The sequence below is a fragment of the Pseudonaja textilis genome, chromosome 7, assembly GCF_049901715.1.
Source record: "Pseudonaja textilis isolate UNSWEBS1 chromosome 7, rPseTex1.2, whole genome shotgun sequence".
Lineage (NCBI taxonomy): Eukaryota > Metazoa > Chordata > Lepidosauria > Squamata > Elapidae > Pseudonaja > Pseudonaja textilis.
The window spans coordinates 537239-550467 of NC_141996.1; the positions used below are offsets into that span (position 1 = coordinate 537239).

Below are 13229 nucleotides of genomic sequence, written 5' to 3' on the forward strand. Positions count from 1 at the left end.
TGAGTAGACAACTGTCAGAAATGGTGGAGGGTCTCCTGCTTGGGGGTGGGTGGATGTTGGACTAGATGACCTACAAGGTCCCTTCCAACTCGGATTATCTGTTAACAAAACCACTGGAAAGCTTTGCTGTGTGGACTTGGAACCAGCAACCTGTCCATTGCCCTTTCTTTAAGGGGGGGGGGTCCTCCATCTCTTCTTCTCGCCCCTCCTCAGCACTTCACTGGGGCCCTCGGGGGCCAAGCCTCTTCCTGCAGTCCAGAGACAGTGAGTCCCAAGCCGGCCTGCCCTTTCCTGGCAGGCCGGAGCCCTGGGTGCCCTCTGGGCTTACCTTCCGACGCCTTCCAGGCCTTCCAAAGATCTTCCACGCTGATGAGCTTGTCCTCCCCGTGGAAGGTGCTGTGCTTGATGGTCGGGTCGTGGTAATTCAGGTCTTCCCGCAGGAACTGGGAGAGAGAGAGAGAGAGAGAGAGAGAGAGAGAAAGAAAGAAAGAAAGAAAGAAAGAAAGAAAGAAAGAAAGAAGCAAAGACAAGGTCAGGTCTGGCATCTTCCGGCTCTTCACTTCGGGGGACATCCTGCCGTCAGTGGCAAGAGGGGGGGGCGAGGGGTGTGGGGGTAGTGCCATGTGGGCCCGGGAACCCAAAGATGAACAGAGGGAGGGCTGGCATGGTGAGGGGTCTAACTGAAATAAACCAGGTGCCCAGGACACCTGGCCTGGGAACCGAACGGGAAGCTCCATCGAGAGACGCCAAACGTCAGAAAAGGTAAAAGAAACGATGCTGGCTGGATGAAGGATTTTGGATACAGTGCAAATCTGGAAGATCGGCAAACTTTATGGGACAGGAATAGGAAAATTACCCTGGCGGCATCACATAAAGAAAATTTACCAAAAATGTTTTACCAATGGCAACATCCCGCCATCAAAACTAGCACAAATGTATCCGAAATTATCTCCTAAATGCTGGGAATGCAATAAAGAAATTGGAACATATTCCCATGTATGGTGGAAATGTGACAAAGCCCAAATATATTGGCTGAAAATCAGAAACTGGTTAGAAGAGATGTGTAAAATTAAAACACGAGTTCAGACCTGAAATTTTCTTATTGGGAATCAACGTGGGGAAACGTAATAAAGAGATAATATATTTAATAGCCCACGTCACCACTGCCGTGAGACTAGCTCTTGCCCGAAGATGGAAAGGAAATGATATCCCCGAAGAGATGGAAATAATTTTAAAAATTTGGTCGTGCGCTGAAATGGATGGAATATCTCAAGAATTAAAAGAAAAGACTGAATCTGATTATTACTGAATTTGGGAGAAGTTTTACCACTGGTTTAAAAAAAGAAAGGAGTAACTCTAGCAAAGATGATTAATATTTATGTACATATGTAAATTTGTATTTTTTGTTATGTATGCACCACATTCATTGTTTTTAATGTTTTTTTTCCTGTTTGTTGTTCATTAATAAAATTATTAAAAAAGAGAGAGAGAGAGAGATGGTGGTATGCTCCCAGTTTGGACCAGTTCATCTGAACTGGCAGTAAAAAAGCCTTCCAAAGACCAGCTGAGAGGAGGGAAAAAATGACCCATCATCCCCTGCGCTTTTCTCTTCTTCATCCTCTCAGCTGATTGGCGCTGCAGGGCTCAGCTGGTGGGGGGGGAAGCTGCGGGCGCCTGTTAGGCAAAGCATGCCCACCGTGCCACACCCACCGAACCGGTGGTCAAACCATTTGAATCCCACCACTGATCTAAACGGTGTAGTACTGGACAACTGATGGAATGGTCAAGCGGGGGGAGGGCCAGGGAAAGGGGGAAAAGTGTAACCTTTGCACAGGAATATTCAGCTCTAGCTTCACTTTGGCTGCAACCACTTCACTTTAGTAAAAGAATCTATCACTTCCATCAAATGGGAGCCGAGGGTCTTTCTTTCCTAAATGCCTAAGTCGAGGCAGGTCTGACGGTCGGAGTCCACCGTGTTGAGATAATTCCCCGTTAGGAGAATGAGCGCATACAGGGAGACGTATTTGAGAGGAGTGTTGGAATAATACACACACAGCACACAGATACACTGTACACTAAATGTAGGTTTTTACTTCCAGAAACTTTTAAGCAAAGTTCAAACACAGTCCAAAGTCATTCACAGGTAAGATCAGTCAGTTTTTAGTCCAAGGATAATCCAATAACAAAGTCCAGGATCAAAAACACTTCAGTAACAGACTTACATCAAATCCAAGAATAACAGTCATTAGAAGGAACGGCAAAACTCTCCAACAGAAGGAAATAGAGACTCACTGAGACTAAGACTAAGACAACCCAGGTTTCAGGCTCCATCTTATGGCCGTTTGAGAAACCACACCCAATTACAGCTTTGCATTTTCTTAAAGATACAGTATTAAAATGTCTATCCTGGTTTATATATTTCGAACCCAAATAGCTGTTAGGTGACTTACATTCCTAACAAACCAGTTACGCCCATCCTAAGCAAAAGACATCTCCCCCCCCACCCTTGTGAGGCTTCTTGCCAACCGGAGGCGGGATCTGGGCCAGCCGAGGCCCTTCCTGGTTCTTAGGCAAATGGATTTCACCCAAGGGGCGAAAGGGCCGCCGTTGCTGGCCTGGAAACCTGCCCTGTGTTTTCCCACCTGCTTCCTGCATGAGATCCGCCTGCCCCATGACTGCCAACTCTGCTGCGGGGGAAGGGGAGTGGCATCCACCTGTCTCATTCCCCTGCGTCCTTTCGCTGCTTCTGCCCTTGCCAACAGCTGTCAGGGCTCAGCAACCTTGCGCGAAGGGGGCCGCCAGGACTGGTGCAAGAAAAACAAGCGAGCCTTTCTTGGAATGGTACTAGGGTCTCCTAATTGAGCCAGGGGTTGGACTAAATGACCTCCAAGGCCCCCTCCAACTCGGTCATTCTATTATTCCAGGAGGAGGGACTTGCTGCCCCAGAAAAAGTTCTGCCCATAGACTGAGGCCGTTTTTGTGCTGGGGGTCAGAAGTTGTGGCTTCTCCAACACTGGAGGCTTTTAAGAAGAGACTGGACAGCCGCTTGTCTGGCATGGTCCAGGGCAGAGGTCTCCAAACTTGGCCCCTTTAAGACCGGTGGACTTCAACTCCCAGAATTCTTGAGCAGGGGGCAGGTGTTGCAGACCTCCAAGGTCCCTTCCAACCTAATAATGGGGCTACAAGATGGGGGCACAGAGGCAGAAGTTGGGGGTGAAGGACCCAGCCACCTCCGACATGGAGAAGTAGGGTGAGGAATGAGTGACTTGATGACCTCTTAGGTTTCCTCCAACGGGGTGGTCTTAGGAGAGGGACGGGTGGAGAACCCAGGAAGAGCCAAAAGGAGGGAAACCTCTGTAGCTCAGGGTTGAGCTCTGGGGCTCCTTGGGGCTTCTGAGCCAGCTGGTTTTCTTGCCGCGGTCTCATGACCCAACTAGGGAACGCCATCAGGGTTAACAGCGGATGGGGGTTTGTGGAGCGGTAGAGGAGGAGAAGGAGCAGAACTGTGGGCTTCTTGCAGACGTTTCATGACCTAACTGGGTAACATCATCAGTGGCTCAGTGTTGGTGGGAGAGCAAGTCTTGGGGGGGTCCTTCGTTGTTGTTTATTGTGTGATGGCGTGTCTGCGTCGGTAGCTTCCTGACTGAAGGAACACGGACAGCGCAAGCCCCTTGCATGTCAACAGAGAACCAGCCCTTCTCCCATCTAGCTGGCTGGGGAATTCTGGGAGTTGGACAGGTCTTCTTAAGAGGTGCCAAGGTTGGACAGCCCTGCTCCAGAGCTGCCCCTGGCCATTCTCGGGCAAAAGCTGCCGCTAGCTGGGGAGATTCCTGTGTTAGAGGCAGAAAACCATCAAGGAGCTACTTTGAACTCTACCCGTCTGCACCGGCTGGTCGCACCTCGTGGGCTTTAGGCTCGAGGGGCCGAGTGGGAAACCAAGACGCCCAGCAGAGGGACAGACACAACACATTTAGTGGCTTTTAAGCAAACCTCCTTACAAAAACATTTGCATTTTTTAAAAAAAGCACCCAGAAAGCAGTTTGAAAAAAGAAAAAGAAAAAAAAAACCCCGAAGCAGGCAGTGTGCGACGCCATTTCCTGCTGCTCATCACCGCTCCCAAACTCTTGGCCTTGAACAAAAAAGCAAAGTCAAATCAAGAGTGTTAAAAACAAAACACACAAAAAAAACCCCATATATATATATATTTTCCCCTCTGAAATGAGCCAGCAAACCACAAGCGCGGAGGCTGCTGTGTTCACAGTGACAGCAATAAAGGAAACGAAGGCCGGGAGGAAGAAAAGAAAAAACCAGCTAATGGCAAGAGAAATTTCACCGCTGTGGCCTGAGGGAGCCAGCAGTGGAGGGCAGCAGCCCAAAAGGCCAATTGCGTAAAGACGGGCGTAGAATCCGAATCACCTGAAGGAACAGGACCGCTTTCTGAAGACCACACCAGTTAAGGCCACACCTGGAATATTCTGCATTCAAGTTTAGGTCACCGTGCTACCAAAAAGATGTTGAGACTTTGGAAAAAGTGCAGAGAAGAGCAACTAAGACGGTTAAAGGCCTGGAGACTAAAACCTACGAAGAAGGCCTGCAGGAACTGGGGGTGTCGGGATGAACGAAAAGGAGGACCAGAGGTGACGTGACAGCAGCCTTCCAATATTTGAGGGGCTGCCACAAAGAAGGGTGGGGGGTGGGGGGGGTCAATCTCTTCTCCAAAGCCCCTGAAGGCAGGACAAGAAATAACGGGTGGAAACTCATCAAGGAGAGAAGCAAGTTAGAACTAAGTAGGAATGTCCTAACAGGGAGGACAATTAACCAGTGGAACAGCCTGCCACCAGAAGTGGTGGGTGCTCCAATACTGGAGGTGTTCAAGAGGAGACTGGACTGGCCTCTGTCAAAAATGGTGTAGGGTTTCCTGCTTGGGTGGGGGGTTGGACTAGATGACCTCCAAGGTCCCTTCCAACTCTTGTCATTGTGTTATTATTCTGTTATTCAGAAGTTGTGGGAGCTTCGTCATCCCTGGAGGCTTCCAAGAAGAGACTGGACTGCCATTTGTCTGGAATGGGGTAGGGCCTCCTGGTTGAGCAGGGGGGCTGGACCAGATGACCTCCAAGGCCCCTTCCAGCTCCATTCTATTCAAATTCTCCCGCCCAATTTGTGAAGTTTGGAGCCCCAGGACGAGCGACGGAGCCGATCCGGACCACGCAGTGACCTTTGCCGAGAGGCCGGCCGGGGCTTCACGCAGAGAGAAAGGCGAGAAGGTTAGAGACGAAACTTCCCAAGACGCTCCAAGATGAGGCTCCGCTTAAGCCCTGCAGCGAGGCCAGGGGGGAGGTGCAGGCCTGCTTCCCTGCAGCCCCCCCCCGCCAGCACAGCCCGTGACCTCCACCCAGAACCTGGCAATGTCAGCCAGACCCTCCATGCAGCGGGCAGCAGCCCCCGTCCCCCCCAGGGAAGCAGGCAGAGGAACCAGCTGTTGCTCGCTATATTTAGCTCCAGGAAGGAAAGTGATCCCTCCGGTCAGGCTTGGAAGTCCGGCTTCCAAGGGCCGCAGGAAGAGGGGGCGGCCCCTGCTGCAGGGTGTGTGTGTGTGTGGGGGTCTTCTGGGGAGCCAGGGGTTGCCAAGGGGTTCCTCCTGCTCCCCCCCAAAGCCAAGACCAGGAGGAGACAACCAGATAGGCTGTGCTAAGCCTCCCTCTCTTTGTTCCTTCTTCCTCCTTTCTTTCCCTCTCTTCTCCTTCCTTTCTTCCTTCTGTCCTTCCTTTCTTCCCTTCTTCCTTCCTTCCTTCCTTCCTTCCTTCCTTTCTCCTTCCTATCCTTTCTTCCCCTTCTTCCTCCCCCTCCGCCTGCCTGCCTTCCCTCCTTCCTGGCACCGCTCTGTCCAGGGTTCCAGTTCTGAGTAGGAACCCCCCAAGTGTGTCACGTTGGCACAACCTGCCCGCTCGCCCAGAGGGGCCCCCTCAACGTGGAGTCCTCCTGCTCCCTGTGTCGACAGGCGGAAAGGGCCCCGCAGAAAAGGAGAATCAACACTTCTAAACTGTCACCAAATCAGAAACGAAATTCAAGCGTGCCTAATTTTGGAAAAGGTGGTGCGGGAGAAGGAGGAAAAAGCTTTGCTCTGCCCGAAAGATGCCCACCAGAGGAGCCCGAGGGAGGAGCGAGGGCCCTGTGGAGGCCTGCGAAATAAGGAGCCTGGATGCTCCCGAGAAGGACCTGCAGAATCGCCAGCCAAGCTGCAGGAAGACCTGCGCGGGTGTTCGGGCTGACCCAGCCGCGTGGCTCAGAGAAGGGCTCTCCAACCGTGGCCACTTCCACCCCCAGGACCCCCCCACCCCTCGGCCCTGCCTGGATAAGTGGCTCCCCCTTCCCCGGGCCTTGCCAAGCGACGGGGTGGGAATCCAACGGGAGGAAACAGGGCCTGACAGGCAGGAGAAAAGCGAGGAGGAGATTTGGAGAGAGCTCAAGTGGGATCTTGGAAGGGGCCCTGAGGACTATATTAAGAGCACAGCTGAGGAGCCCATCAACTGGGCCTGAGTGGCATGAGCAAGGATACACACACACACGCATGCACACATACACACACACACACACACACAGCCACGGGTGAGAGAGGTCTTTCATTGCCAAAGGATGGGTGGATGGATGGAAGGAAGGAGAAAGTTTAGGAAATGTAAGGAAAGGAAGAGAAAGGAAAGATGGCGGGAAGAAAAAAAGGGAAGGAAGGAAAGAAAAGGGGGAAGGAAGGGGATGGAAGGAAGGAAGGAAGGAAGGAAGGAAGGAAGGAAGGAAGGAAGGAAGGAAGGAAGGAAGGAAGGAAGGAAGAAAGGAAAGAAGAAGGGAAAGGAAGAAGGAGAAGGAAAGAAGGGAGGGAGGAAACAACCCCCCCTTTGAGGCTCTGTCATGTGCTTCTGCAGTGGCGCGTTGGGAGGAAGTGAGCCGCTCAGCCTACCAGTCCAGCTTTTCAAAATCTTTCAACGGCTGGCATTTCTACTTCTTGCAACGTCTCTTGAGAAGCAACCAAGCATGACAAACAGTCCCACTAGGGAATCTTTGCAGCTCAGGGTGGGACTCTGAGGGGCCCTCCAAGCTGGGTGCTTTCCTTGCAGACGTTTCATGGCCTGTCTGGGAGCCTCATCCGTGATAGAAGGGAGGGGGGTTTGCAGGGAGGAAGAGGAGGAGGGCTAGCAACAGGCTCAGAGAGCACCAAGGACCCCACAGGATGGACATTCCTGCCTCCTCCTCCTCCTCAGAGTCACCTTCCTCTTAGCCACCCATCCAAATGGAGCTTCCAAGGACTCTAGGAAGGGAAGTTTTGCCTGGGACCCCCTCCCAGCCCCCACCCTCTCCCAGCCCCCCATCCAGATCCCGCACGGCTCTTTCTGGACCATAACCAGAAGTGGCTCCTGACTCAAGAGAGGGTCTGGAGCCGGCCTGGGAGAGCCCCCAGCCAAGGGCCACGGGGTTCCAGGCTGGACTCCATCGCCAGTCGCAGCTGGGACAGGGCCTCAGGGAAGGGGGTGTGTGTGAGAGCAAGGACGGTGGGCTGGCCTCTCTCCTTCCAGCGCAGGGAGAAATGGTCAGCGGCCTGTTATGGCCACCATTCCCTGGACCAGCGGTCTCCAACCTGGGCCACTTTAAGACTGGGGGACTTCAACTCCCAGAGTCCCCCAGTCTTAAAGTGGCCCAGGTTGGAGACCCCTGTTATGGCCAGGGCCGCTTCTTCTTCGTCTTCTTCTTCTCTGCCTTCCTCCTTGTCTCCGCCCTCACATACACATACACACACACACACACACACACACACACACACACACACGCCATTCAAGCCTCAAGCAGGAAAGAATTAACCCCGTCCTCCTGCCAGGGTCCTTTGCTCTCGCAGAGGAAGCCCTGTGCCCCATGGACGAGGAGCTGGCAGGTGGGCTCCTAAGGAGGGACGGGGTCCCCCGAGCTCACAGTTGTCCCCCAAAGGTCGCTTTTCTCCAAAAGGCCACGGGACTTTTTCTTGGGTTTTCGCTTCTCATCCAAGAAGTCCACTCCCAACCACCCCACTCAAGCAGGAAGGCCCCCTACCCCAAGGCCTTCACACCTGGGCAAGGTTAAGCCTTGAGGACTTCAACTCTGCTTTTTTTTAAAAAAATATTTTTTATTGTTTACAACTGCAAGTATCAAGCACAGTGCAAGCGTTTTGGCAATTATTTTGCCTGATGTACAAAAATATAACCAAACCATTAACGTTCCTATTATTGGTACAATATTTACGTTTTGATTGTAATCCTCCTAGCTATTTTCGTTCTGACCTTCCCCTCTTTTTTGCAACCACAGTCAAACTTATTCCAGCTATCACGATATTCTGATTCCCCCTCGTTTTTCACTATTAAAGTTAATCTATCAGATTCTGCCCAAGCCATTGTTTTCCTTATTATCTCTCTTTTCGGTGGTATGCTTTCATTTCTCCAATATTGTGCATAAAACTCCCAGAATCCCTGAGCGAGCGTGACTGGAGGAGGAATTCTGGGAGCTGAAGTCCTTAAGTCTTAAAGCTGTGCAAGTTTGAAGACCCCTGACATAGATGATAGAATAACAGAGTGGGGAGGGACCTGTGAGGTCTTCTAGTCCAGCCCCCTGCTCAAGCAGGAGTCCCTAGACCAGGGGTCTCCAACCTTAACAACTTCAAGACTTGTGGATTTCAACTCCCAGAATTCCCGAGCTAACATGACTGGAGGGGGAGGAATTCTGGGAGTTGGAGTCCACAAGGCTTAAAAGCTGTCAGGTCTGAAGAGTCCTGCTCTACCCTTTCGGACGAACGGCTGTCCAGTCCCTCCTAACTGTCTGGTTTGGTTCTGCAACCCAACAAGACAGACACAGACTCCAGAGGGTAATTAGGACTGCAGAAAAAACAATGGCTACCCACCTGCCTTCAATTGTGGACCTGCATACTGCAGGAGTCCAAAAGAGGACTGTGAAAATATCTACAGAGCCCTCACATCCCGGACATAAACTGTTTCAACTCCTTCCCTCAAAACGACGCTGTAGAGCCCTGCACACCAGAACAACTAGACACAAAGACGGTTTTTTCCCTGAACGCCATCACTCTGCTAAACAAATAATTCCCTCCACACTCTCCAACTATTTACAAAGTCTGCACTACTATTACTGTTAATCTTCTCATCACTCCTTATCACCCATCCCCTCCCACTTGTGACTGTATGACTGTGACTTTGTCCCTTGCATCCTCACGATTTATATTGACTGTTTCCTAGTATGATTTGATGGCTTATTGTACCCTGTGACTATCATTAAATGTTGCACCTGATGATTCTCGACTCTTGACAAATGTACCTTTTCTTTTATGTACACAGAGCATTTGCACGAAAGACAAATTCCTTGTATGTCCAACCACACTTGGCCAATAAAAGAATTCTGTTCTATTCTATTCTTTTCTTATTCTATATTCTATTTTATTCTATTTTCTATTCTTATTCTATATTCTATTCTATTCTTATTCTATATTTTATTCTATTCTATTCTTATTCTATATTCTCTTCTCTTCTCTTCTCTTCTCTTCTAGGCCCTGATCTTATTCTACCGGGAGACCCCCAAAAGACTCGCTCTCGGCCCCCAGAGGAGCCCCAACTCCTCCTAGGAAGCAGAAGGCGTCAATCAACTGCTAGCTCAGCCGTGCCCAAGATGAGGCAATTCCCTGGGAAACTGCCCTCCAGCCAGCCGAGGGGGTGGGTGGGTGGGTGGGAATCACAGAAGGGCAGCACCCCCACCCCAAGGAGGGAAGAAAACCCCACAAGCTCCAGCCCGCCAAGGCTTGTTAGAGCCCGGGAGATGCCCTGCCAGGCCAGAAGGCGGAACAGGAAAGACAGGTTTCAAGGCACCAGCCGCTCTGCTGACACACCTGGGAGGGAGAGGCGGCTCCCCCAATTGCCCTCCTGGCCCCGGGCCAAGCTTTCCGCCATGAGAACTGAGCCTAAATATAGACTCCGGGGCTGGGAGGCTCCATTGAAGCCAAGGTGCCTCCCTCGCTCATGACTTAGTGGGCAAATCCGGAAGGAAAGCATCCCCCGTTGATGGCCGTCCAGCCGGGAGTTTCGTCACGTCCAGCAAAAACGAAACCAAAACCTTCCTGGGACATCGGTTCCCGGGGCTGAGCTGCTCCTACGGAGCGTGGGGCCATTTCCCCAGGTCCTGCCCCCTCTGGACCCCTTGGCCCTCCGCTCTGCAATGCCCTTCTTCCAGGGGTCCCAGTCGGTCTTCCCCCGGGCAAGTGCTCCTGTTTCCAGGCCCACAAGCATTTGTCTCGGGGGTCCCCAAACTTGCCGCTTTAAGACTTGTGGACTTCAGCTCCCAGAGTTCATCAGCCAGAAAAGCTCTGGGAGTTGAACTCTGGGAGTTGAAGTCCACAAGTCTTGCCAAGTCTTGCCGGCCTCTGATTTATCCTATCTAGCACTGATGACGTTCCCTAGCTGGGTCATGAGACGCCTACCAGAAAACCACCAAGCTCAGAGAGCACCCAGGACCCTCTCAGTTCAACCCTGAGCTACAAATATTCTTTACGGCTGGTATCCTCCTTCTTTTCACCTATGTGAAACCTTCAGCACTGGACCGAGTTCTTCAAACTGACCCATGCCGAATAGGTGGGATCCTTGCTCAACTTCTGCCATTTTAAGACCGGTGGACTTCGACTCCCAGAATTCCCCAGACAGCCACGCTGGGAACTAAATCACCCACACATCTTAATAGTCGCCAGGGTTGAAAAAACGCTGCTCTGGGTTGACTTGTTTCGCCTTGCTGGCAAAAGAAGAGCAATTCCGACGGAAGGAACGTTGGTTTTAGAAAGGGGTGAAGAAAAGGGATAAACAAAGGATTTCCAGTAGGGTGAAATGTGTTAAAAATAAAAGCGGTGAAAAAGCAACTTGGGGTGAAATGAGGAAAAAGGCTGGAAGGAATATCCCAAAGATTGTCTAACAGAATAAGAGAGTTGGAAGGGGGCCTTGGGAGGTCATCTAGTCCAACCTCCTACATGGGGCAGAAAAGAACCCCTGCCATCTCAGACCAATCTCTTCTTGAAAACCTCCAGTACAGGAAACGGTACTGATGTACGCAAACTTGGTTTCATGCTTTTACCCAAGTGAGCCTGACTCTGCAGAAAAACAGTTGCCAAAGTCGTAAACAGGAAGAGAATCTGTCCTGAGAGAAACATGGCACCTGGCATTTTAGGAAGGACTGTGGCTCTTCCGAAGCGGACAGGGGGGTCCTCGAAAGACGCAGAGAGAGCGCGGGGTGTGTGTGTGTGTTACACGCTGCTTTCCTGCTCTTCCCCAGCCGGGGCCGTTGGCCGCGGGACAGAAAGAGCCGCCGAATTACAGCTTCCCGAGAGCGAGTGCAGCAGGTGGCCAGGCAGACGAGGGTCAACTTTTTCCATGTGGAGACCAGAGCAGGCCAGGCCAGGCTGAGCTCCAGCCCCGGCTGGGAATGGCAACCTGGGCAGGCGGAGAGACCCCCGGAAGGGCATTTTCAAGGGTCTGAGCTCTGAAAGAATCCATAAAGGCTCAGCCGGGAACTGTCTGGTTCGACACGGCAGGACAGGCAGAGATCTCAACGGAGAGTTAGGACTGCCGAAAAAAAAACGGCTCCCACGGAGGACCTGTACAATGCGCGGGCCAGAAAGAGGGACGAGAAAGTATCAGCAGGCCCCTCGCGCCCTGGACAGGATCCGTTTCAGCTTCTCCCCGCCAAAGGGCATCGCCTGCCAGGCCAGCCAGACAGCAAGTTTTCCCTTCCGAGTCATCGCTCTGATGGATGCTTTCATTCCCGCAGCCCCCCTGCCTCCTTCCGCATCTTTTCTCATCTTTCCTGCTATCTTCTCCTATCAGTTGCAGTTTGCAACCTATGATTAATGACTGCAACTATGATTTATGACCCGTGACCTATTACTCGCTGTAGTACAGCGAGTAATAGGTCATATTACAGTAGTACACTGTGAGCTCATATGCACCAGAGACAAATTCCTTGTGTGTCCAATCACACTTGGCCAATAAAGAATTCTATTCTCTATTCTATTCTTTATTTTGTATTGACTCTGCATTCTATTCTGTTCTTTTTCTCTTCTCTTCTCTTCTCTATGTCTATTCTATTCTGCATTCTGTACTGACTCTGTATTCTACCCTATTATTCTATTCTATTCTATTCTATTCTATTCTATTCTATTCTATTCTATTCTATTCTATTTCTTTTCTATTCTATTCCATCTTCTATTCTATTCTATATTCTATTCTATTCTATTCTAATTCTATTCTTGTGTATTCCATTCTATTCTGTATTATTCTATTCCATTCCCTAATTCTATATTCTATTCTATTCCTAATTCTTATTTCTATTCTATTCTATTCTATTCTATTCTATTCTATTCTCTATTCCTAATTCTCTGTTCTATTCTGTTCTATTCTATTCTACTCTATTCTACATTATTCTATTCCCTCTATTCTATTCCTATTCCCCCCTCCCCTTGATCCTCTACTCTGTGCTGTCTTGTTCTGGAGGACTCAGGCTGGCCCGGAGCCAGTGAGGTCCGTCCTCTTCCCTTCTGCGGATGCTGCCGACGGCTGATGGGACTGGGGGCAGGAAAGGGAGCAGCCGTGGGTTGGAGTGGTGTGGGGGGCGGGGCAGGGAGTGGTGTGGGGCTGAGGAGGAGGAGGAGGAGGGTGGGGGTGGTGGGTGGCACTGGAGCGTCCATCGAGCCTGCGAGGCCTCTGCCTGATAGTCCCTTGCCAGCTTCCGCGGAGCACAGGCCCCCTTCTACCCCGGACCACCTGAAAGGGGGCGGGGAAGGGGAGGCAGCCCCGGGGGGAGGGTCCCTCACCTCATCGCTCTCCTCCACGTCCACATTGCCGTTCGCGTCGTCGTCCATCTGCTTGTGGATGTTGCGCACGGCTTCGAAGCTGAGCTGCTCCTCCTCTTGCTGGCACAGGGGCCGGTCGATGCGGCAGAACTCTGCGAGGGGGAGGAGGGGGGCAGAGTTAGAAACACCTGGGGAGGGGGAGGGGACCCCCAGGCCTAGCGGGGGGGATTCGTATCCGGTCCTCGGGTTACGGCCACAAAGGAGCCCGGAATTTCTGTTGCTAAGTGAAACGGTTGTTCAGGGAGTTTGGGCCCCTTCTGCAACCTCCCTTGCCACGGTCCTTAAGGGAGTCACTGCAGTTGACCAAGGGGAGGCTACA

General features: G+C 51.5%; 1 protein-coding gene across 1 annotated transcript in view; it reads right to left on the bottom strand.

The window, feature by feature from the left end:
• The window catches only part of STIM1 (stromal interaction molecule 1), a 61704-nt gene that overhangs the window by 20355 nt on the left and 28120 nt on the right, over positions 1–13229 (bottom strand). Inside the window, 2 exon segments of the mRNA XM_087936865.1 lie at positions 329–443; positions 12872–13002. Coding sequence (XP_087792991.1) covers positions 329–443; positions 12872–12919 — 163 coding nt within the window. The 5' untranslated portion in view covers positions 12920–13002.